Source organism: Saccostrea echinata, unplaced genomic scaffold (assembly GCF_033153115.1).
Source record: "Saccostrea echinata isolate AGI-Se365-2 ecotype Australia unplaced genomic scaffold, CSIRO_AGI_Sech_v1 ptg000057l, whole genome shotgun sequence".
Classification (NCBI taxonomy): domain Eukaryota; kingdom Metazoa; phylum Mollusca; class Bivalvia; order Ostreida; family Ostreidae; genus Saccostrea; species Saccostrea echinata.
In genome coordinates this window covers 4,443,775-4,469,206 of record NW_026889806.1, presented here as the reverse complement: position 1 = coordinate 4,469,206, position 25,432 = coordinate 4,443,775, and the positions used below count along the sequence as shown (strand labels likewise).

At 34.6% G+C, this 25,432-nt stretch overlaps 2 protein-coding genes across 3 annotated transcripts; one reads left to right on the top strand and one right to left on the bottom strand.

The window, feature by feature from the left end:
* Positions 1 to 650: 650 nt before the first annotated feature.
* Positions 651 to 12,410, top strand: LOC133174071 (uncharacterized). Its single transcript, XM_061309113.1, has 10 exons — positions 651 to 711; positions 7,320 to 7,961; positions 8,881 to 8,961; positions 9,496 to 9,663; positions 10,145 to 10,235; positions 10,678 to 10,889; positions 11,001 to 11,168; positions 11,360 to 11,496; positions 11,666 to 12,005; positions 12,262 to 12,410. Exons 1-10 carry the CDS (start codon positions 654 to 656, stop codon positions 12,408 to 12,410), a joined length of 2,046 nt encoding a protein of 681 aa, XP_061165097.1. The 5' UTR covers positions 651 to 653.
* Positions 12,411 to 13,988: 1,578 nt separating this feature from the next.
* LOC133174166 (uncharacterized) lies at positions 13,989 to 18,209 on the bottom strand. 2 transcript variants are annotated; one of them, XM_061309228.1, is made up of 7 exons: positions 18,027 to 18,209; positions 16,758 to 17,188; positions 15,887 to 16,153; positions 15,603 to 15,772; positions 14,943 to 15,077; positions 14,664 to 14,832; positions 13,989 to 14,396 (listed from the first exon to the last, which is right to left on the bottom strand). In XM_061309228.1, exons 1-7 carry the CDS (start codon positions 18,104 to 18,106, stop codon positions 14,200 to 14,202), a joined length of 1,449 nt encoding a protein of 482 aa, XP_061165212.1. In that variant the 5' UTR covers positions 18,107 to 18,209; the 3' UTR covers positions 13,989 to 14,199. The 2 variants fall into 2 exon arrangements, with proteins under 2 accessions (XP_061165212.1, XP_061165213.1); XM_061309229.1 differs by having other exon boundaries at positions 15,609 to 15,772.
* Positions 18,210 to 25,432: the final 7,223 nt, after the last annotated feature.

Sequence of the window (25,432 nt, the reverse complement as noted above, 5' to 3'; positions counted from 1 at the left end):
TTCCGTGGGAAGGGGAGTGGGTTCCACTAGGACAAGTCGCATTCACTATGTAAATAAAATAATTCTGAATATCAAAGTGGATGGAGGGGGTCCGGACCCCTCTAGATCCGCGTTTGAAAATACCTGGACATTGGGTATATTTAGCTGAGAGTGAAAAATGGAGAGGGGTGTCCACTTGCACCTATAAGTGTAATAAGAAATTAATTTAAAGATAGATTGTTAAACTTTTTTTTGTTCTAATCACTTAACTAAAACATCGGTGCTGTTGAGATATCCCCCTTTATGTCTTTCTATAATTAATTGTTTTCATGATGTATAAAAGATTAAATATCAAACTACACTGAACTTAAGAAGATATTTACGCAATATTATTAACATAGTAAAGTTAACGTAATTACTGAAGAGCTAGATTTAAAATCCAATCCTGTGTTTCTTATTGTTGAACCCAGTATCTGGTACAAATACTCTGATAGATAATGTTTTATGATAAATGTTTGTCTGTTTAACACCAAAGCAAAAAGACACAGCGACCCCCAGAGATAGGAATCAGTTCACGATGCACCAGGTCAATAAAAAACAAAACAACAAGAGACTCTTCAGAACAACATAATTAATTAATTAGCGACTAAAAGGTAGCAGTAAATGGGCAAATAATGAGTGAGAAATGGATTTTAGCGGTCTTCTGTCTGGCTGGGAACTTTGCTCTCTCAGGTATATTTTATTTATAAAGCTAGGAACTTTTGGAATTTTTAAATTTTTGGGGGTGGGTGTGGGAGGGGGGTTAATTCTGTGTTCTTTTTTTTTTAAAACAATTTCTTCTATGGTAAATCAAATGCTGGGCCATTAAAGTATGCCATTGGAATATTAGAATACAACTGTTTTCCTCCATTTGTCTGTACGTGTGTATATTTTTTCTAACTATTCAATTTTACATGGATGACAATTTTGAACATTACAAAACTCAAAACATTGGAATTTGTATGAGAAAGTATATTTTACACCGGATTCCCCTTTCGAGTTCAGAATTTTCTAGTAAATAAGCTATTAAGGGATGAGCTTGCAAAAAAATCAAATTGGAACAGAGAAAATGTGGTGATTTGAAAAAGCACTTTGTATCTTATTATAGAAATACAGCAGTCTTGTTTGATAGAGATATTTAATTCAAAGTGTAAGACAACGTTCAAAGGGAAAAATATGATGAAGATATAACTTCTTGAGATTCAAGACTCATATTTTAAAACATCTCAAATGTTAATATACTAAAAGAAGAAATTTTATCATAATTTTATTCAGATAAATGCTTCGTTTTAATATATACTTATAAATTATATCAAATCCTTCCAGAGAGTACTTTTTAACATAATAAATAATATTGATTTTCTACATATTGAATGAAAACCAACAAAACAAATATATATAGATTTCGATAATCTTTGCACAAGAAGCTTAAAGTTATCGATAACAACTTTACCACTTATATAGCATTCATTCAGAAAAAATAAGACATTAATGTGAGGTTAGGTTGAAATAAACACAGGGGCAGATGTATATGTAGAGGGTGGATCGGGGTGGGGGCTGGAATTCTAAGAGTTGTTAAATTTTTATGTAAAAGTAACGGGAGAAAGACTTTGGAAGTTGGACCCCCCCCCCCCCCTTAGTAAAAACGGATCGACCATAAAACGGTATTTGAGGAAAAGTACCTCCTAGCCCCGGGGTTTTCCAGGTTTGGGCAAATTGTTTTCGTTTTTTTTTTTTGGGAGGGGGGGGGGTTGTTGCATGGCAAAAAATTCCAATTCTGACATGAGACACCCCTCCTCCCCCCCCCCCCCGGAAAAAAAAATCCTGGTTCCACCTCTGAAACAAAAATGACGGAATTACAAATACTAGTATTTACAATTGAAATAAAATAAATAAAGGAAATATTGATATACACCTGTAACTCCTAATTTAAATGCCCAATAAAGTAAATATATTATTGCTTGTCCTTGCTTAAGGTATTCAATGTATAATGAAGGGATATTGAACGATTTTGAATCATTTTAAATTAGTTAAATATATTTTGCTAGAAAACGATGAAAGTGAAATGAACTAAATTCATAAGACTGATAACATATATGAAGCCGGCCATTTTGCTTAAACGTTTTTGAAGAGTTATCTGCCCTTGATGAAAAGAAGAAAATTTGTCAAAATATCTGTTGTAAATGATTCATTTTATTTCATATATTAATAAAGAGGGAGTTTTTGCATATTTTCACCAAGAGATTTATATGAAGTTCAAATTACTTTTTACAATATCTTAGTAAAACATGCACTGCCCAAAGACTTCAATGTAAAAAATTGGACAGTAATCAAAATTTTGTAGATTCCTTTGGTGGAGTATGTTTATTTGATTACACCTTCAAAATGCTACCATGATTAAAAATATCGTACCATTCATTTATTAGGTACAAAATATAAAGAGAAGCACCTTCAACAGATACCTTTTCTCGAAAAAGTACAAAATCTCCTCACAGCTTTTCGAAATTTCACAGGATTGTTCTAAAACATCACATTTGGATCTAACATATTTGTTGAGAACCTTTGTTCAGAGAAAGGATATGGAAAACCACTAAAACGAAGTTCTTTTAGGATGTCCCATTCAATGAAATTTTAGGTTATCGCAATTTCAATATGAAAAATTGGAATAAATTGTCTTTATATAAACAAATTTGATTTGACATACAGCGAGTACCTCTAAACAGTTACTTGTTCTCGAAAAGCGAAGAATTTTTTTCATCTTTTAAAGCGAGTAATCAAACATCTTCCGTGACCTGCAAACATGCCCCGATGCCTATATGACGTCATGTCAAATACCGGTATGTATAATAATTAATAGCTTATGAATTTATTCTAAATTCAAGTCCCAAATTGGTTGAAATTTATTTCACTGTAAAGTACTAAAAAATTACTTTCGATACATGAAGGTTTCATCCGATCTTCTCTTTTATAACAAAAAAAATAAAAGATTTGAAATGTCTTGTACATACTATAGCTATAGTTCAATATCATTTTCAGGAGTATACAGTATTATATCTAATATTGTACTCCAAAAATAATATTGGACTATGTGAAGGATGACGTCACCTAGCTTTTACACAACGAATGAATAAGGCAACAAATAGACAAAATTTATAAATACATTTTATATAGTAATCAACATCTCGTAATCCAATTCAAGCTATATAGAAATCAACATCTCGTAATCCAATTCAAGCTATATAGAAATCAGCATCTTGTAATCCATTTCAAGCTATACAGAATCCAATGGAAATCAACATCTTTTTCGATTTTTTTAATGATTTTATGCGTGTTAAAATCGTCAGAATCCAGGAGCTTCTGGGGGCTTCGCCCCCTGGACCCCCACCAGGGCTTCGCCCTGGACCCACTGGGGCCCTCAGGGCGGCCCCAAACCCCCTGCCACTTTCAGCATGCACTTCATTTTGTACCTAGCTACGCCACTGAAAGTGATCTGTCCTTTAATTCTAAAAATCTAAGGTACAATACATAGTTAATACTCGATTAAATATATCAAATATAAGTATTCTTAACATTAAATTAAAGATGAGTTAATTGAATATAATCAATATATATCCATATATATATTTTTAGGCATGTGTTTTCTTCATTAATGTAAGAAACAGTGATTTCTGTTCATCATTAGTTTGAATGATATTCCTGTGGGAGAATGGCACGTACCATATGTAGAAAATATGTTGATAAATATCAACTCAAAATCTTGATAACTTTCAAACTGCATATTTTTTAGAATTCGGTCTAAAGAAATCATTGATGCATGTATATGGTCCTGGTGTGAGTTGATTTATTGCTGGTTTTTCAGTTCTTTCCTTGTCTCCCGACACACCTTCCCAATGTTTCCACAGAAGCATTTTCAACTCCCTCGATAAACAAGTTGATTTAATTATACGTACAATTCCATTATCATGATTCGGAAGAGCCACGCCTGGTATACATGCATTATAGAATTGGTTACAACCATAATAGACACTGAGACCTTTTGAAAATAACTGACTGTCAAAATTTTAACACGTCGTGTACAATGTGCGCAACCATTATTTTTAGATTTAAATAACACCAAATAATTCCAAAGTTTATTATCAGCACAGTTCATCATTAGGGGGGAGTTTACATTATTTACAAGCATGTCTGATACTGAATGGAAGAAATTGGGTGCGTGCAATTCTTTATTGATAAATGTCATGTAATTTCATAATAAAAGGATGTTTTCGTATTTTCATTGTCATTGGTAGAACGGACGATTCTATATATTTATCATAAACACGCTCTGAATTCTTGTCTTCTCTCATTTTGGCATGTTTCCCACATTTATTGACTGGGCTCGGGACCAAGATGCGTTTTGTCATACCCGTAATCAAAATGTAATTATTGCCTGAGACCATTGCATTCTGCCTAAAAACCCAATTTATATCAATGATTTGATCTTTAAAATCGTTTCCTTGTGACCGATCGACAGGAGATGTTTACTCCTCCATGACATCTGATCCCACCTCTGATTTTTTTTTTTTTTTTTTTTTTTTTTTTTTTTTTTTTGAGCTCCGTGTTGCTCTGCTCTCGATCTGTATTGGTTTTATAGATTTTTGAGCTCGATTACTGTTCGTTATCTCCATATTTCATTCCTATAAAAATCTTGCACTGTTTCTAATCTTTGCGATGCACATGACAATATTTAATCACAATTCAGATTTAACTCTGTCACTTCGGCTCGTGTCAATTTCCCGCCTAAGATGGCCAAATTAATATCAAGTGTGACGTAAAAAACATGTAGCGGAGTCACGGTCCAACATCTCACCGACCAATCCAACATTTTTTTTTAATTTTACATTTTCATAGAAAACTATTTTCAAAGGTATAACGACAAATTAGCTCATATCAATAAACATCGTCCTTAAAAGACATGTAAATACACAAAATAAGTTTTTATTTTCCAATTTTACTAAAAGGAATGATCTATATTTCATCACTTAGAAATCAAAAACATTATTTTACTTGTACCTCCTATCAGAATGATTTAATTTCACATAAGATTAAATAAAACACAAAGGTTATATACCCAATTACGTTTCTTCAAAGAGCTACATTCTCCTCAGAGACATCTGGTTTATTAGTATACTCACTTACATGTTAGGTAGCTCATGTACTCCCTTTATTCTGTCACCTGAGTCACTAAGGTGACCTATTGCTATCCGTTTTCGTCCGTCGTCGTGCGTTAGCATTTGAACAATTTCAGCTTCTTCTCTGCGACTGCTGAACCATTTCGGCATATAACATCTATGGGTGAAGGGGAACAAAAATTGTGAATTTAAAGTTCCTGCCCCCTGGGTCCTTAAGGGCGGGGCCAAACCATCAAAATGATTGCATTCTTTAAAAATCTTCTTCTTTACTCCTGGAAATCAAGCAGACAAATTGTTGGCATGATTGTAATAAGCATTAAGATACTTGTGAATTTCCTGGCCCCTGGGTCAGGGGTTCTGGAGTTAGGGTGGAGCTCTAATGACCATATAGGGAAGATGCATAAATTCTTTAAAAATCTTCTTCTCCCCTGTATATAAAGTAGATTAACTAGGTGCGTGGTTATGATGATCGAGGATTCTTTTCCCAAAATTGTAAAATTTGTGGCCCCAGGGTGAGGGGTCCTACGGAAGGGGGACTCTATTGATTAGATAGTGAAAGTGCATTCATTCTTGGAAAATCTTCTCTTCTTCTAGGTATTTAGCAGATAAAACAAGTAAAATATATAATTTGTCCAAACCGGGCACCGCCGAAAATATACTAAGTTTATCTTCAAAATATCTGTTTAATCAGAATCTATATTAAGTGTTAAATGTCGGATTTTATTCTATGACGAAGGAATATTCAGTGATGCTCCATAGCCGCAACCGATCTCGCGCTTTCCTTTGCGTTTAACAACGGCCGTCAATGCATCTCTGGACAAGTTCATTGATTACAAGTTCATTTATTCTAAAAGGTGACATGTTGACCATCTTTAACATCTGCTTATACTATGGGTGATAGTAATTTAATAGCACAAAATTAAAAAATAAATTAAAATCTATCCAGGATAGATCTATAGTTTTGCTATTTAAAAAAATTCGGCTATCTTTGATAATCCATAACGGCTTGGACTTGTTTTGGATTTTTTTTTACAGAAGATTATATCATTGGAAAGTTAGATGGTATACACATGTAGCACAGGCCCAAAGTACGCGGGATTTTTTCGGAGCCCCCCCCCCCCCCCTTCACTTTGAAAACGTTGCTACAGGCCTGTAACATGCTATTTGGATTAAATGTTCCTGAAAATGAGTGAGGTGTTAAATACATTTTTAAAATTATACGATTAATTATATTTAGTCTATGTTCTATGTGAAATTTTAACTATTTTTTAGGCATGTGCAACTTTGTGATAGTCACTACATGCATCTAACGTTATATATGTACATGCAGTTTGTTTCCTAGTACATGCATATTTTATTCAACAAAAGATGTTGAAACTCAGTAGCCTAAATATTTTGTCGTTTTAGGATACTTATGGCACTCTTATTATGACTTTCTACAGCTTGAGTATCTCTGACGTTTTGTCAGTAAATACTTTTTTTTTATTAGAAATCATCTGAGCACAATGAAAATTCGAATAAATTAAAAGTCGAATATCTTGGGTATGGGGTAACCCATATCTATTCCTGTTTATCGACTTAGGTCAGTCGCGGCTGGAACTCACGACCTCCCGATCACGGAGCGGGCGCTCTTCCGACTGAGCCACCGTGAACGGTCATCGTTTTTGAAAGTGGATTTTTTTTTCTTTGCAGGCAAATGCATGAACTATAATGCCAGTAGCAAATAAATATCACATTTCTCTTAGATTTATTTACATTAATTTTAATGATTTTATAGAGCAGGCGACACGTATTCCTTTCAAAACTTCTAGTTCATTATGGGGAGATAACTCGATTAGTATTTACGAAAATGAAATTTGACCTTTCGTCCCATGCAATGTATTTAATTTTTTTGAACATATTTTATGCAATTAGTTGTCATAAAGGAGAGGACGTTCTAAGATTCAAGACCTGTGATCCTTTTAACATCTAAACAATTACACCATCGTCGGAAACCCACGGTCGGTCTCGCTTCCCTTACCTAAGAGAAGCGAGACCGACCGTGGGTTTCCGACGATGCAATAACACCAACAGATGTACATTTTAAGCCAGGCATAGAGTAATGATAAGAAAAAATTTCATTTCTTGCAGAGTCTTGGTGCCGACCGTTCGAGAGAGCGGACATATATTTCATCATGGAAGATTCTTACAGCACTGATCATCAATATAACGACTTTAACACCCAAAAGGCTGTCCTCAGCAGAATAGTAGGAAAACTTTACATTAACAAAGACAATGGGATAAGAATAGGCCTTGTCACCTATCATGAAAACGCTCTTCATAGGTTTGATTTAGACGATCACACTACAACTTCCAGTATCCAAAATCAAATCAACAGTGTAAGTCCCTCAAGGAATTCTTGGATCTACGAAAACGACACGGATTATATACACATGGGCATTGAGGAGGCCCAAAAGCACTTCGTTTCAAGTAGTGGTGACCGCTCTGACGCTCCCAACATCTACTTTTTCACGACAGATTCTATTTTTAGTGAGGAGTTAAACAATAACAAACTTTATAATACTGCGTTGAACTTGCGAAACGCTGGTGAAAATTATTTCTGGGCAATCGGGGTGCGCAGCGCCACTGGTCAAGTGGCCAATATCGTGGGGTCCGACGGGGGCTTTTACACCGGGAGTACATGGGCGAGTTTAGATTCAGAGAGCGAGGCAGAAGCTTTTTACCAAAAGTTCTCTGGTTGTCCTACAGTGGATCCTGCTCAATCTAAATACTGTAAGTAATAATGCAATAAAATGCCGGTTAGACAACAGGTACTGCATGTGGGGCTGGATCTCCCTTCCATTTTTTTTTCTTTTTAAAACTGGGGTCGACACACCTTTTTCCTATTTTTGTATTCTAATATGCACTACATGATATCGATGATGTAACCCTTTTGTCTCAATAAGCTGTTTTTAAGTATATGTATATCGTTTTCGACTGATACATAAAAAGAGAGAAGGCTTGCAACTCTTTTCTCGTCATCCTCTTCACCTTGCTTAAAAGTCTACAAATTCTTAATATTTAAGAGTTTTGATATAAATGTTTGCATCGTTCACAACTAAAAGAATTCCAAAAATATATGTAACAATCCATACATCTATTTATTTTGTCTTTGAGGGATTCTAGGTCTACATGATCTCGTTGTTTTCGGCAATATTTTATATTGTTATACCTTTAAAAATGTGTTCCTATATAAATCAATACTTATAAAAGTCTAACATGTCCAATGTTTTACGAGCGAGCATAAAAAAAAAATCGAGGTTTGACCGCGGAGTGAGATATTGGACCTGTCGATGAGATGTTGGACCGCTTACGTCACATAATGGGCGGGGTCAGCTAAATCTCATTTGCCTTCGTTGGTGTTCGACATAAATGTATGTCCAAAAAAAAAAAAAAATAAATAAATAAATAAATAAAAGGTATAACAAAACATTTATTGACTGTGTTCTCGATCGGGCAAAATGCGTTTTGTCGACCCCTCGAACCAAACTGTTTGCCTTCGGCCTAACGGCCTCAGGCAAACAGTTTGGTTCTTGGGTCCGACAAAACGCATTTTGCCCTCGAACTCAGTCAATAAATGTATACTATTAAAGAAAGTGTCCTAAAATATTGACCGTTATTGGTTGTTTAAAGTTTTATGGTATACTTGCAGATTGTTTCCGACCTAATTTTTTATACTTTGAAGACCCGGCTCAGGCAACTGCTACCACTGAAGTCTGTGAAACCGAAATCGGTAAATTAAGGTTTTACAACCTTTGGACTTTTCTGATCTAGTTTGTCCGTCGTCCGTCTGTCTTTTTTCTTAATTTTTCACATTTTCGACTCCTTCCCTTAAGATACGAGATAAGTTTGAAATTAACATTGTACAGCTTTGGGCGACGGTCTTACATGTATATTTCTAGATGAATAGTCATGTCCCATCCCAGCGACAATGAATGATGAATAGTAAAAAAAAGACCATCTCAATCAAAACTCTACTAAGCTAAGAAATCTAAGTAAATACCGGGAAATGTAGAATTTCTCAAGAACAAAAAAGTTGATATATGTATATATAAGATCTCAAATATCAGTATATTATAGATTAAATTTGTTGAAACCACAGACTTTTAAGGTTATAAAACCAATAGTGGGTTCCATTTGAAGGGGACTCAGAAGAGCCATGTGGCAATGAGTCTCTTGTTCTTTTACATACTTTTTTTAATTTTCTTGTATATTTACGTATAAATGAGGGTTTACAATAAATAAAAAAGTCATATTATTACTGTAGGTGTGATGTATTTGATGGACGATCCGCTCTTCCAGATTAATTGCTGTGGTGTAATTTCCGCCTGGGAATTCTACCCTTGTGCTGTAGGAAAGGTAGAATTCATGGTCTGGTCCAAGAAGTCGGGAAACACGTACGAACTCAAAGGCATAAATGTTGTAGAGGTTATAGGTAATTCAATAAAGGCATCTCTCTGTGGGCACCGTAAAGGTCCCTTTGTCCCCCTGACTTATCTGTCAAGATTTCTCCCCTTGCCAGATATCATTTATACTTCACCCATATATAGCACACTAGGGTAAAGAATGTGTTGTATTGTTGAAGAAAGTTCCTTTCTCACAGATCTATGTTATACTGGAACATGGTCTCTCTTCCGAGACCAAGAGCAATTCACACTTCATTCATAAAGTTTCCTGGGTGATTTTGAACTAAGGCTTTCATGCAACTCAAAAATCAAGGACAAAAACAGAACATGCATGGTATTAATTCATATCTGGAATACACCCAATTTAATTTTTATTTCTCTTCCAGAGTGTCGTTAGGTGGATTGTATAGTGACCTTGAACTGAATTAAAATTAATGATGTCATTTGAATTTTTATGTTTAACATTACCTTGATTTGATTATCCCCTCCCTAGTTGATGATTCATTTCAGCATCTGATTTAAATGGCACCATAAAGTCCATCAACTTCACAGTACCAGAGGAAGAGAGAATTTCCATTGTAGAGCATGACAGGATCGGATGGTAACTATGAACTTTATCATGTAATACCGGTATGTAGGTTAAAAATAATCGACAGTGAATATACAAGAAAGAACAAATTCTGTAATTACTTATTCTGAAATCAAATTCCTTGACAAAAACTCTTTAAATATTACAAAAGTGGTTGTCATTGGAAATGTGGAAGAGAGAAAGAGAGAGAGAGGTTACATGCAGGAAAAAAACATTTCTACTCCAAATCATATATCAGATTGGCATTAGGATTAAATGTTGAAACTTAGGTTTCTTACCATAAAAAGGTGTTGGCACGACAAAGACAACCCTTGCTATTATATTGTGAGTCGAATATTGTTTTTGTCTTGAGTTTTGTTGAATGGGTTGTTACTTTGTCTCATCCTTGTACATCCACAAAGATTCTGGAAAGCGATAACAGGACTTCAATTCTTTGATGGTTTGTTATTTTCAGGCGAGTGTCGACACAGAATATTATATCTTATCAGCCATGTGACCTTCTAAAAGACCGATTCTGTCCTCAGAATATCTACGCTACCATCCAATCAGATGATATCTATGAATACATGCAATTTGATTGGTCGGTTAGATACGACAATGAAACCAATGAAAATGTCACACAATTAACTAATAGAGGATATACTTTAAAAGTATATGCAAATAATAGTGAGTATATATGAAGTATTAACGGCTAAAAAGATTGCTTGGATTTGTAGCGTAATTTTATTTAAGTACACTAACAGTACAACATCACTAACTCGGATTACTTCCTGTCAGATACTCAGGTGCAGTTTGTCGAGTCGCTCTACCTGACTGCCGCTGCAGATCATTGGCCAATAGGAACCAGTTTTTCATCGTATGAATTGACAGGTGTAGATTACAAAGAAAATATCACGCTGACATGGCAACAACCAAACGCTTATATTGACCTCAACGAATCCTATAGTATGTATATTTATTATTATTGTTCTAGTTTCTAGTTTCCTATAGGTACATGTAGCTATATATATGCTAATGTAATAAAATCAATTGTCTGATCAGTTTTATGGCATTCTTTGTCAGGAAAATAAATGTATAAATTAACAAATAAAAGGAAAAATAAATACATGATTAAGTGTTGCTGTTTTTTCTTGAAGGTTTTATACAAGTGGCCAGACAGTTAGAGCCGTCAGAATCCGCCCAGGGAATGGCAGGATACAAAGCGGTTCTTAGGGCGGTGGACACCTGTCGCTGGACCGCGTCCACTACCTTCTCGGTGGAAACCTTTAATGGGGTAAATTCCTATGTATACCATATTTAATTTTCATTGTTCCTACCACACATGAGGTCATCAGCCATGTTTACTGTAGTCAAGAGTTCTTGTGCTTTAACGTTTACTCCTCTTTGAAGCTCAAAACATTTGAAATCTTAATATAATCTGAAGATTTTGACTTCTTTTATAGCCTCCAATCATTACAAATTTCCCTAAAGAGCTGTCGCTTTTGGAGAACACTGGGGGTAATGTTTTTGTGTACCCAGTGGCTGTTTATGACCCGACAGTGCCCCCTGACCCAGTCTGCTGTACCTTAGAAAGCGTTCGGCCCCAGACCCAGAACTTTGAGATTAGACTTATCAACAATACAAACTTTCTCTTATACACCACGGAGAAGCCAGTCTTTGACTACAACTCGTGGAACTCCTATATGTTGACTGTGTGCTGTGAGGACGGGTATGGGACAGTTAAGGGTATACTGAAGATCGACGTGGAGCAGATCAAAGAAAAGTTTTTATACAAACCACCAAGTATGTAATCAATTGTTAGAGCTCGAGTAAATCTTACTGGATATTTTGTAAACACTCAATCCTTAAGAGTTAGACCCCAAAAAAGACTACTGTAAGATTGATTCAATGAATGTGTCTATCTAGAGTACATTTCAGGTTTAAATCTAGCAGGCTCTTTTTACACTTTCACTTTCTAATTCTTTTTGCTATAAAAAATTGACCTCAAGTGTGCCTAGATTTGCATTTGAGATAATTCAGTCAACTATATTTTTTCCAGCCTGGTTCTATACCTCTATCATTGCCAGTTTAATACCGATTGGAGTCATGTATCTCACCGCGTGTGTTCTTCTCATCGACACCATGTTTTTCGTAAAAATGAAACACACAGATAGATATGACGAGGGCTTACGCCTGGAAATGGTTTAGCTAATCAAAATAAACTTATGATTGTATAGTTCTATATATTATTACTCGGGAATCATTTACTATCTTCATTGATCATACATGTACATGTTCTGCCTGCACCGAGGTGAAGCCAACGCCAACAGCATACTTCCGGTCTGCGGCTTTAGGTTGCGCAGTAAATGAAATGACGATGTGTATCAAATGACACAGATTACTTTAACATTGTTAACTAGATGTATGTATAGTAAACCAAAAATTGCTCAAAACCTTTAAGTTTTAACTTATTTTACTTCTTCATGTTATATTGCTTATAGCAATAAATAAACTGAAAGTAAGCGTTATATTGTATATCCAATTGCAATATCCAACTGAACTGTAACTGATATACAAGTAATTTTATTTTAGCTTAATTGGCTCTATAATATTTCGACTTTGTACAGTCTATGATGGCTTGAAGCATTCTTTTCCCTCACCAAAAACATCCATTGATAGGGTACAAAATACCTCAATCTGCAACTCCATGTTGCATATTTATTTACATGTAGATATACACAAGGTGTGTCCCTGTCATTTGCAACCACACTGGAATAAAGATAACGTAACAAACCGGAAGTTATTTTTAAACACATAGCCAGTAATGCAAAAGGGAGCCAAAGTAACCCTCTTTAGCTTTAAACGCCCTTCACACAAGATGCGTCAACCGAATGTTTGATAGTCATAGACTGATACGTCAAACACCCTTTTACACAAGATGCGTCAACTGAATGTTTGATAGTCCAAGACTAATACGTCCAACACCCTTCACACAAAATGCGTCAACTGAATGTTTGATAGTCCTAGGCTGATACGTCAAACACCACAATTCAAGATTCGTCAACTGACAATGTCTGAGCCCTAGGCTGATATGACCCAGAAATAATAGCTAAAGAATTTCAAAACGAGGTCGTTATGACCTACGTTTGGGTCACGACATGATGATTCTAACGTTTGGGTCACGACATACCTGATGATTCTAAGTTTTACAAGATCTGATCCGAATATGATTTGACTAAGGACATGTAGACCATGTACCTGTGGAATTTCAGAATTAGGTTAATGTGACCTTGATATGGGTCATGACAAACCTTCCCCCAAGATACATCAAATGAACTGGTTTGATGGTCATAGATCTCACATTATACAACGTATGATGCGGGCTACACTTTACAACGTATGATGCGGGCTACACTGTACAACGTATGATGCGGGCTACACTGTACAACGTATGATGCGGGCTACGGAAACAATTCGGCTATGATAACCATAACATTTCTAAATTAAGGTTATTAAGACCTACTTTGGGTTGCGACACATGTATCAACTTGATTATAGGTCTCACAGTAAAAGTTATTAACTAAATTTGCATAAGCTAACAGATAGATGGACGGGAACGTCCGTACCGTGATGTTCCATCAAAAGACAGGCGTACGAGTATAAAAAGGCTACCGATTTCCTAAAATCACCGGGACCTGCATTCATCTTACAACTTTTGCATTTAGTACATTTTATGTATATGAAATATCCGTTCTTTTTTTATTTATACAAAAGACAAAGATGTAGTAAAACACGATTTAATTTATCACAAAATACCACAGTGATTGTTAGCAGTACATGTTTGTTAAAACTTAAAAAAAAATAAAGCAGGAATCAAAACATACATGTATCATGATGTATGTTGCAAAAAAAAAAAAACCAATTCAGACACTCATCACCGGTATTAGTACAAACTCCTTTGCAAGAGTATATTATCAATATAGAGTATGACAATATCTTAATTAAAGGTCTTCTGAAGTTCTTCTGTAAGAAACCTTTTCTGATAATCAGAGAGAGCGAGATTCAGACTAAGGACACGGTTCTTTGACTTCAGTGACGACAGAAGTTGATGACGTTCTATGGAGGTCAGTCTATTGTGGTAAAGAGATTCTCCCGGAACTCCCTCATCCCTGACGTATAACACAAATACGTCACCTGCAAATTTCAAAGTTTTATAAAAGCCCCTTTCAATTCACTTCCTCCTTAAAACTAAGGCAAAAATATTTCTTATACAGATGCATCATTTCTAAAAGGGCCAAATTTATTAAAAACAGAATAACAGAGATTATATTCAACAAGGTTACATCGACTAATCTTTTTATGGACAGAATTTCCAATCTTCCATCTTGTATATATACGGTTTTTGCAGAATTATGTAGTAAATGTTCTGTATTTATCAGTGTATTTGGTTTGTTTACTTACATCCCATTCCGAGAATCGCCTCGGTGGTCTGTCTCCGGAAATCACCGATCTCCTGATCCGGGTTCTCCAGGATAATATGGCGGCTATTGGCGTCCACAAAAACAAAAACTATCTTTGATGGAGGAATCATCGAGATTTCGTCCTCTTGTTTCACTTTGGTATGTCTAATCTTAAAATAAAGTTGTAAAACGTCTATCAAAATACCTAAATTGTAAATTATTATGTGAGATTGTAAACTACCGACATCAGAATTCTAGCATTCATATGAATGGGACTCACCCTTACTGAAATCTTGGCTTTCGATATAACAGAGTCAATGATTTCTCTATGGACGTCACTTCCGGACTCACCGAAGCTTACAATACCCACAGAATTTTCTAGTCTCCTAGAGACCGGAAACTCTTTTGAAGTGTGCTAAAATATTTATTCTCAGATTTAAGGACATACGCAACGTACCTTACCTACTGATATTTTTTCAAGATATTCTTAATTTAAGATTATAGTGCCATCAGATGTTCGTAGACAAAAAATCAGCATGCATTACCAGGGGTTTTGAAAATGTATCAATAGATGAAAATTCTTGTATAAATCAAAAAAAATACACAAAAATTACTAAATATATATTCTAGATGTTTTGTTTATCCAAATTTGTTTTAGGAGAAATGTACAGCAGCATATATAGACATTAAAATGTAGCACGCATTTCCTTTAAGTATTGGAACTCTTCAACTCCAGGGAAAAGGACAATAAAGGTCAAACTACGTTGCATATGTCCTTAATTATATCTGTACATGATTTTGTTTAAAGAATGCTATATTTGCTTACAATAAACATATTATTTAATAAAATTAAATATTATCGTGGGTGTAAAAAGTTCTGAAGAATATGAGATTGAAAAGCTAAATTCACAAGAGGTACATGTAAAACTGGCGAATATACCTTAACCATTCTACGAGGATCCGCCTTGTATTGCCCTGGTGTTGGTTCTAACGGGACGGGGTTGTTTTGTGGAGCTGACTCTTTTGCCTCTCTTTCTTGATACATTCTTCGTCTGTACGCATATACAATTACCATGAACAACACCAAAATTACAAAAACAAATCTCCCATCTAAAATAGTATTTAAAAAAAAACAATTGTCAGTTATTTTTTGAAAAGTAAAGTTTTTACAATCTACATTAAGAGTGAGATATTCAATTTATCGTGTTAGAAACTAAAACTCACATGCGACCATTTCCTGTATGTTGAGATCATTCAATGTGAGCTTACTATCCAAGTCTGGAATTTTACCTCCAAAATACTCTGCAGTCTTTCTCACCTCCGATAAATTACCCGTCAGGTGAGCTAAGCTTTCTCGCATCTCCATGTTTTTCTTCTGTAAACTTTCTATCAGTTCTTGTTGTATTTTGATTGTATGTCCATTGTCGGCGACGATATTTTGTAAATTACCTATACGATCCTTCAGTTTATTGTTTGCTTGCGAACTTTGATCTTTAAAAAAAAAGATGATTTTTTATGTTGTATGAATACAATGTACTTATTTACTTGTAATTTAATACAGGTATCACTTTTAACGCAATTTACGTTTATAAGTTTTTCAAAAACAAATATATAAATTTATTACATACTTAGAAATAAATACTGGATTTTTGCACACGCGATATGCCTGACATCACAATAGCCGTATCAGCCCTGCAGAGCTGATATGGATCTGCGGGGCTGATATGGATTAATATCACACCCCTTGTAAATTAAATCTTTAAAAAAAGTACTTAAAATAAAATGCACATATTTTAGGTTCACATTCTTTTAATTTCAAATTACTGTTCTTTGATACAATAAGATACGTACATGTCAGTAGTCAGTGCATGATTATTTATTTGTTTTTTCTCAAGTTGATTTGTGCTGTATTTTAATTATTACTAAGTATGTAATAAACATAATAAAACATACCCTTTTCCACATCACATCCTGTATCAGCCCTCGGACCTTCGGCCATCTGGCTGATATTGGTATCTCGGGCTGATACAGGATGTGATATGTAAAAGGGTATGTATTATTCTCTATGTAAATGTTATTGGTTGAAATTAATCACCTAAGCGCTCCGTGAATTCTTTCTCCAATTCTAAAGTCTTGGAATGAAGAAGAGTTATATTTAAGTTTAATTTATCACTCATATCTCTGGTTCTTTGGCCCGTGTGTTGGTAAGTCTTCAACATCTCTTCGAACCGCCTGATATTGTTCTGAATTTCTATGGTATTTCGTTTTTCTTCGTTCAGTGCACTTTCTAAAGAAACCATTTTTTGTTCTAATTGCTGTTTATTGCTTTCACTTCTTAAATCACACTCCTTTCCCGTGTTCTCCAAGTCTCTTTGTAAATTGTTCAGCTTGTTTTCCATTTCTGCGAGTCTAACATTTTTCTGTTCACGACTGTGTTTTGCAAATGAACATTTCTCTTCAGCAGAATAAATATCCTTTCTGGGTTTTGTGTGACAGCCACTGGACCTTTTGCAATTTACAATCGAGCTGTAAATAAATGCATTTTACATGTAGTCGTAAACTAGATTTGGAAATATGGCATGGAGATATATTTTAAAATATTATGATATTTCATCACAGAATACCAGCGATTCGTTCATGTTTTAATCAGTTGCACTTATATAATTTATATATATACTATGTCAATTTAAGCAATGTTTAGAAAGGGATTATTTTTTCAAAAGTGTAATATAAGAGAAAACATGTCAGTTGGGAGTCTCAGTTTTTTTTTAGTGGCCTTAAAATGTGCAGTCACTAAAGCAAAGTGTTTGGCCAGCGAATATGACTCCGACAAGATTTTCAAACATCGCTCGAAAATATATCAACGAGCAAGGGAACAAAATTGCATTTCAGATGGACTTTTAAGAAAAGAATGTGGATTCGGTGATTTTTTAACTAGTTACATTTTTAGAGCCCGAAACAGATAAGTATGAAATTATTACAATAATAAAGAAAAGATGTGCCAAGGATAATATAACAATTTGTAAATGACATTGCTCATTTCAACAATAATATTGTACTACATGTATTTCAGTTAAAGGGAATACTGTATACATAAAAGTGTATGACTACTACAACATGTTATCTTTTATGAATTTGCCCACAGAATTAAGAGTTTCTTTGTCTTCAGTATTGAGTAACCAAACAAGTTTTTGTTCATCATCTAATGCCGAGAAATTTGGAAATTTACCTTTGACTGAAAAATTTCTTTTCTTTGATGATCATATTTTTTACATGTTATCAAAAATGAGTTTCATAAGTCAAATATGGTGATTCTTAACAGTTTCTGCTTTTAAAATATTACATGAGATTTTCACGCCATTACCTGACTGTTAGGCACAGAAAGAAAGTAGTTTTAATGAAATTTGCCGTCCACGCCATTGCAACAACAGTTTTCACAAACATACGCAGGAAAAAATGAAAGTATAATTTCAGATTAAATCCATCTACAGACGGATCACGGAATTTAGTAACACAATTCCATTTCTTGTTATTGTATCACGAATTCATTGCTTATAAATTATAAGCGAACAAACAAAAGAGTTCTGAGTTGGCAACTAGTGAAACAACGAAAAAGTTTTACTTTCGGTTTAAAAGTTAAATCCCAAACCCGACGCTCAATAATGGTCCAGGTCCTTGCGTTTCAATATCGTAAAATTTGGATAGGTCTAAAACTGTAAAACAGGTTTCATGCGATACAAACGATAAAGGAAGTTTATGTAATTCCATATTCATTTATCTACAAATCATCTCGCATGATAATTTAAGCACTTTTATGGATCAAAGGGCTTTTCGTAAGTTAATATTTAACAAATCATAATTTTTCATAAATGTACATTTACACCAAACACTTTTAAAGACCAAAAGGTACGTTTCTCAATTATGATAAGTAATTAAATGTAAGTTTTCATTCATGAAACTGATCTAACTTCGATCAAAGGAATAGTTACGTGCTACGGTTGAATAATTATTACCATACACGGCTATACTATTGTGAACCTCTAGGAATTAGAAAATATTTTATTTGAGCATGTTAAACTTGGAATATATTTACTTAAATAGTGGTAATGATGAACATTATAATCATATAGTGATCATTTAAGTTATTAATGTTGAAATTATTGGTGAGAATTAAAATAAAATACTAGTTTATTAAACCAGGATGAACATCAATTCATTGTGTACGAAACTTAGACGGGATTAACGGGAAAAGCATTTAATAAATTCTAATTTTTCAAATAATATATGGTAATTTTTTAAATACATTTTTAATCATTTCAAATAATAATGGCATCCTATGGATTCGCGAACAGTGATCGATCTCAAAAAATCTACAAACAATACAAATCTGTGAACAGGCATAAAACACGGACCCCCAGAAATTCCAGAGATGGACCAGGTGCCTAGGAGGAGTAAGCATCCCCTGTTGACCGGTCACATCTGATGTGAGTCCTTATGTTTTGATCAGGTAGACGTAACATTCCGTAGTCAAATTCAGTATAAAAACAAAGGCCTAACAATTATTAAGAAACACGTCCGCTAAAATACAACCCAGTGAAAAGGTTATGTCAAGGTCATTATAACAATAAGTATAATTATTATAATTATATTGTAATGTATAATTATATGTTTATATATATTTTCTTATAAAATTATAACTGTAACATCAACTTATATGTCAGTAGCCAGCCTCGGTTTAAAAATTAATCGAACTCGGAGCATGATCTTGAGTATATACACCATATGCAGGTGAAACTGGCATATTACTAATACAAGAAAAGTTGACGATGAAAACGCTGTTCAAAGTCAAATCGTTTATCACACAATTATGTTGTTAGCTGGCCCTTATCGTCTATTATAGTCAGTAAAAACATCTAAATACTTAGTATGAAACAGATGTGGCAGACTCTGTGGTAATTTTTATTTCAAGTTCAATGGGTTGTATTGTGTATTGTTGTATTGTGAATTGAGCTCACTACTGTTAATCGATAAAACGTCGTCGACATATCTGAATGTTGATTTGAAGGACGTAGCAAGTGTTTTCTTCTTCTCATGTTGAAGTTTTTGAATAAATTCTGCGTTATATAGGAATCTAACAACAAATCAGCCAATAAAGGAGCCTAATTAGAGCATATCGAAATTCCAACAGTTTGTTGGAAGACCTGGTCTCCGAAGATTGCATAAATATTGTCAAAGAGGAACTCTAGCATCCTTTTGATAGTATCCTTGAGGGTGAATATCAATCTCAGGTACTTTTGTGTAGAGAGAATCAGAGTGATTTTCAACAAAATAATTTTGTTGTTGACCAATCACAAGAAAATTTCAGTGTTCCATTTTTATTGAAGAAGCAGTTGTCTGTGAAGCGGTATCAAAAAGTCTAGTTTTTGATTATCGTGAGGACAGGTGTTCGCATATTGCTTTTTAACTTTCTAATACGGTTTCTTCAATATATTTCCAAGACACTTTATCCATTCTGACACAATTTTTATGCATTGTTTAATTTTGGCTTTTGAGCACGTCTGCTGCTCTCACATTGCATTCTTCAAACGGATGCTGAATATTTATGCTTGAAAGGTATCCTAGCATTCCAATACGTTCTATTTCCACTACGGAAGAGTTATACTTCTTAGTCGCTCTTTCGTGAAAAAGTCGGAAAAAGTACAAATCTCGCGGGATTTCTGGGACAAACGTAACATAAACATGTAAACAATATGTTGAATGTCGATGAATAGTTCCTAAGAAAATGCAAATGAAATATTTTATTGTTGTGGACTTTATATACATCAAGAGTAGGAATGACAACGATATCAATTTATATCTATTGTTGATCGTATGTATCTATTTATCGTATGGTACATCTAAATACAATACACATGTCTCGGAAATGTCGTATTTTTTATTAATGGATGATAAATTTAGGGTTCTCGCTCTCTTACATGTCTTTTAGTTGTTCTATTCTTTAATTGGAATGACAAATACATTTAACATTTAAAATTGGATTGAGATTGGCATGTTTTGTATTATCCGCCACGCCATGCTGTCCCAGTCAGACGACCAAACGCGCCCCTTAAGAGTTCACTAATGGAAATAGAACGTATTAGAAAGCTATAAAATGAAATGTTTTATATGTGTTTACCGGATTTGAACCATATGTTGTTTCTTTCCTGCGTATATATATTAATCAGTGTAAAATTTCACTTGTATTTATTGAGATTAATAAGGTTGTACATGTACGTAAGTATGTCATTTCTATTATTGACTAGTAAACATATCATGCATTTCATAAAACCCTTTTTCGAAGTAATAAAAAAAACACATAAAAAGATCTCAGCTAATTAATTGAATTTATTTATAGTTATTTACAGTTTTATAATGTGATGGATTTTGAAGAAATCCTCGTTACTACAGATTATTAGGATTTTTCTTTCCATATTTTTAAATTTCCATACCATCTCCATATTTAGATTTTGGGTAGATTCAAAACAATTCTGGTATCCATGCAATCTTCTACTTTCATGTTTTCGCTGGTATGTTTCATACCAGCTGTACATGTTATGCCATTTTTTAATGCTGACTGCGGATTGCCGAGTCTGACTTGTCAGTGATTGCCCAGTCTGACTTGTCAGTGATTGCCCAGTCTGACTTGTCAGTGATTGCCAAATATGCCTTGACAGTGATTGCCCAGTCTGCCTTGTCAGTGCAGGAGTCTTCCTCCTCCTGTGCACCTGACCCCAACTCTGATGGTGATAAGATTTACGAGATCGATCACTATTAATCATCTTCACATTTTCCCCCTTATGAGGCTAAATATTGTTGCATGTACCAATACAATATTTAATTCTCAGACTCATGTATTGTAAAATGGCAGATCCTGACAGTGTGTTTATATATTTGTATAACGATTTACGCAAGAGTTTGAGTAAAACCAATACCAGATGAAAACAAATTGTGTTTGTGAAACACTGATGCCCCCGTATGGCAACTTATAGCAAAGGTTAAACTTTCTTAATTGCAAATCAAATATGTTGGTACCGAAAGTAAGGTCTTGTCTCGAGGAATATACCCTTGAAATATGAAAGCCCTAGTAGCGACCATTGAATAGATATGGAAAAGGTTAAAGTTTTTTTTCAAAAGGAAGTCTTCTTCTTTATTGTTACTTTAAGCTTAACAGCTTATCAGTATATACAATATAATACAATATACATTCAGATACAGTACAGAAGTGGATGATTTACAGGAGAACAAGTCAAACATCAAGGTCAAATGATCAAAATTAATTGTGCCCAAGGAAAGGCCTTCTCACAAGAAATACGCATGTGAAATATGAAAGCCGTAGCACCAAGCGTTCAAAAGTTATGGCCAAGGTTAAAGTTTTTTCAAAAGTAGGTCAAACTCCAAGGTTAAGGTCAATGGATTATAATTATTGGTATCCAAAGGAAGGCCTTGCCACAAGGAATAAACATGTTGAATAGGAAAGCCCTTGCACCTACTGTTCAAAAGTTATGTCCAAGGTTAAAGTTTTCCAAAAGTAGGTCAAATTCCAAGATCAAGGTCAGAGGGTCAAAGTTATTGATATCTATTGGAAGGTCTTGTTACAAGGATTATATATGTGAAGTATGAAGCCCTAGCACCAACCGTTCAAGTTGTTGATATCAAAAGGAAGGTATTGTCACAAGGACTACATATGTGAAGAATGAAAGCCCTAGTACCAACCATTCAAAAGTTATGGCCAAGGTTAAAGTTCTTCAAAAGTAGGTCAAACTCCAAGGTCAAAGTCAAAGGGTCAAAGTTGTTGGTATCTAATGGAAGGTCTTGTCACAAGGATTACATATGTGAAGTATGAAGCCCTAGCACCAACCGTTTCAAAAGTTATGACCAAGGTTAAAGTTCGATAACATTTTGCAAAACTGGGTCAAACTCTAAGGTCAAGGTCAAAAGGTCAAATATGATGGTACTCAAAGAAAGGTCTTGTCACAAGGAATACACATATGAAATATGAAAGCCATAGCTCCAACCAATCAAAAGTTATGGGCGATGTGAAAGTTTTTGCGGACAAACAGACGGAAGGACAGGGCAAACACTACTTACCCCTAAATCTGCGATACGGGGGCATAAATATAATGTTTAATGTACATGTATAATGTTTAATACTGATCAAACTTATCTTTCTTGCGTTCAATATTCATACACAAGTGTGCATTTAGCGATTATAATTTAAGCGGAACGTTCAGTTATCGTTCTTGACATCCATATATGGAAATCGTCCAGACCTGTCAAATCTTCCATGAAGTCCTTGATCACGAGGCTAATCCATATTTATTTTCCGATAAGAAATCAATTTTTCTTTCATCTTTGAGGACTGTGACTACACGGTGCATATAAATTTAATAATATTGTCATTAAAAAGTAAAAGCGTATTTTGTAGCTCTCTAGTTAGAAAATGATAAAACGTTATTCAATATCTAAAGCCGAATAATTCTATCTTGCTGAACATTTAGCTATACTTGTCTAAAATTCAAGTGCCTCGTTCTACAATAAAAAGATATATATTTACAGCCTACATATGTTCATCTCCATTTCAAATTTACGAGGGAAACTGTTATTACATAAACAAAGATAAAGTTCCTGGAGACGAGGCATTTGTAAGCAAACATCATGCACAAAACACACTATTGTTGTTCGAAGGTTTTATCAAACTCCCGATTGAAAAAGGGGATGAACAGTGATGGGGGTATCCAAAAGGGGGTATACAGTGAATGGGGTGTCCGTCGTTCCGTCAGTAGGTCTTTATTTTCCTCTGTACTTCCGAATCACTTGGGGTAGCCATTCCTTATCCGTAACTACTCTTACACCACTAGATGCAATTTTATTAAACTTTCACCAAATCTTTATTACACTGTGCCACTTTGCACCTCATATTTTACGTTTTGATCGGACAAATATTTGAGGTTTCCCATAGAAAAACATGGACACTGCCATTCTATCTACAATAATAATGGAACTCCTTTATCCACATCTCCTATACCACAAAATAAAAATTAACGAGGCTTTCTTGGAATCTTTATAACATTGTAACCTCTTTTTAAGTTATGATCGGACTGATAATTGGGGTTTCCCATAGCAAAACATGGCCATTCTTTCCATAAACTTGGGGGTACCAATCACTCATCCGCTACTCCTCTTATACCACTGAATAAGATTTAATGAGACTTTCACAGAATCTTAATAACATAGTACTTTTGTGATCTCCTATTTTACCTTTTGATCGGACAGATTTTTGGGGGGATTTCCCATAGCAAAACAGGGACAGTACCATTCTTTTCAATATCGAAAGTACCCATTAGCAACTCCCCCCATACCACTGAATGTAATTTAATGAGATTTTCACTGAATATGTGTTACATAGTGTCATTGTGCACATCGTATTTCATGTTCTAATTGGATAGATGTTTGGAATTTCCCATTGCAAAACTTTCACCTTGCCATTATACTCATGTGGGAGTGGGTGGTATCACTCTGTGAGCACAGTTCTCACAGTACCTCTTCTTTTAAAGGCCCGCTGTAGTCGTATGGGGGGGGGGGCATACCTCGCCAAATTTGAGACTCTGGACGAATCAATGTTGACGAAACAAAAATTGATAGAAATTCAGGTACTAGCAGGTGCATGAATGTTGTGTTTTTCTTAATTAGATAAGTCACTGAATTCTTAAATATTATGAACAGCAGATATATATTGCTAAATCTGCATTTATTGATTAACAAAATTAATGGAAGGAGGAACAATAAAAATAAAAATACAAAAATATTTAGTTGTTCAGCTGAAATGTCTGTGAATAGTATTTTTTAACTATATTAAAGCTGTCCCTACTTTTACGAATATATTTAAAAATTTAGTGTGCTGACACACCTTGGTTGTCGAAATTAACTTTTTTTTTTTATAACATTTCGGACGATAAAGATCCCTCACCGCTCAATGACCGTAAGTGCCGAGTAAAGGTAAAAAATTTGAAGCCCTTCACCGGTTTATGGTGACGTCTCTCTATGAGTGAAAAATTCTCGAATGGGACGTAAAACAGCATACAATCAATCAATCAATCATCAAGGTGCACTAGCATGAAATTTAATAAATATGCCAAAAAATCGCAGGCTTGGAATGTCAAGCATGAGAATGTTGTGCCGATGACCAACAAACTGATCTTGATTTTTTTATTCGCGTTTTCAAGCGGTAGTGTGATTATTTCAGTTGCCTCCAATTCAAATTTTGGTGCTTTAAATTTGAATAAATCTTAACTGTTTCTTCATCTTAATGATTCATTTATTTCTCTGGATTTATGAGACTGATCCCTTTTCGTTAATTCACCATTCGCATCAGATCTAATTGTCGACAGATTTTTCCGTTATTCCCCGATCATGACAAGGAACACACGGCGGGTGGGACCGGTTGGCAGGGGATCCTCACTCCTCCATGGCACCTGATCTCACCTCTGATATTTTTGGAGGTCCGCGTTTGCTCTGCTCCAAATTTGTAATGTGTTAATAGACTTTGAGCTTGAATACTGTTCGTTATCTCCATATTTCATCTAAGAGCATAATGTGCTGCATGGGCAACAAAATGTGGAAATTATGAAAAGGTTATTGTTGAGTTAATAACTTTGTACCGCTGATTAAAATTTAGCCAGTGTTTAATCAATGTTGTTGGTCATTGTAGTAGATACTAATTCAAAGACAGTC

Coding starts and splice junctions, on each gene's coding strand:
- LOC133174071 (XM_061309113.1), top strand. CDS start 654: ATGAGTGAGAAATGGATTTTAGCGGTCTTCTGTCTGGCTGGGAACTTT. Junction 10,236..10,677: donor GAGCATGACAGGATCGGATG/GTAACTATGAAC, acceptor TGTTATTTTCAG/GCGAGTGTCGACACAGAATA. Junction 11,497..11,665: donor CGGTGGAAACCTTTAATGGG/GTAAATTCCTAT, acceptor CTTCTTTTATAG/CCTCCAATCATTACAAATTT.
- LOC133174166 (XM_061309228.1), bottom strand. CDS start 18,106: ATGTTTGTGAAAACTGTTGTTGCAATGGCGTGGACGGCAAATTTCATT. Junction 17,189..18,026: donor TTTCTGTGCCTAACAGTCAG/GTAATGGCGTGA, acceptor ATTTATTTACAG/CTCGATTGTAAATTGCAAAA. Junction 14,833..14,942: donor AAGCCAAGATTTCAGTAAGG/GTGAGTCCCATT, acceptor CTTTATTTTAAG/ATTAGACATACCAAAGTGAA.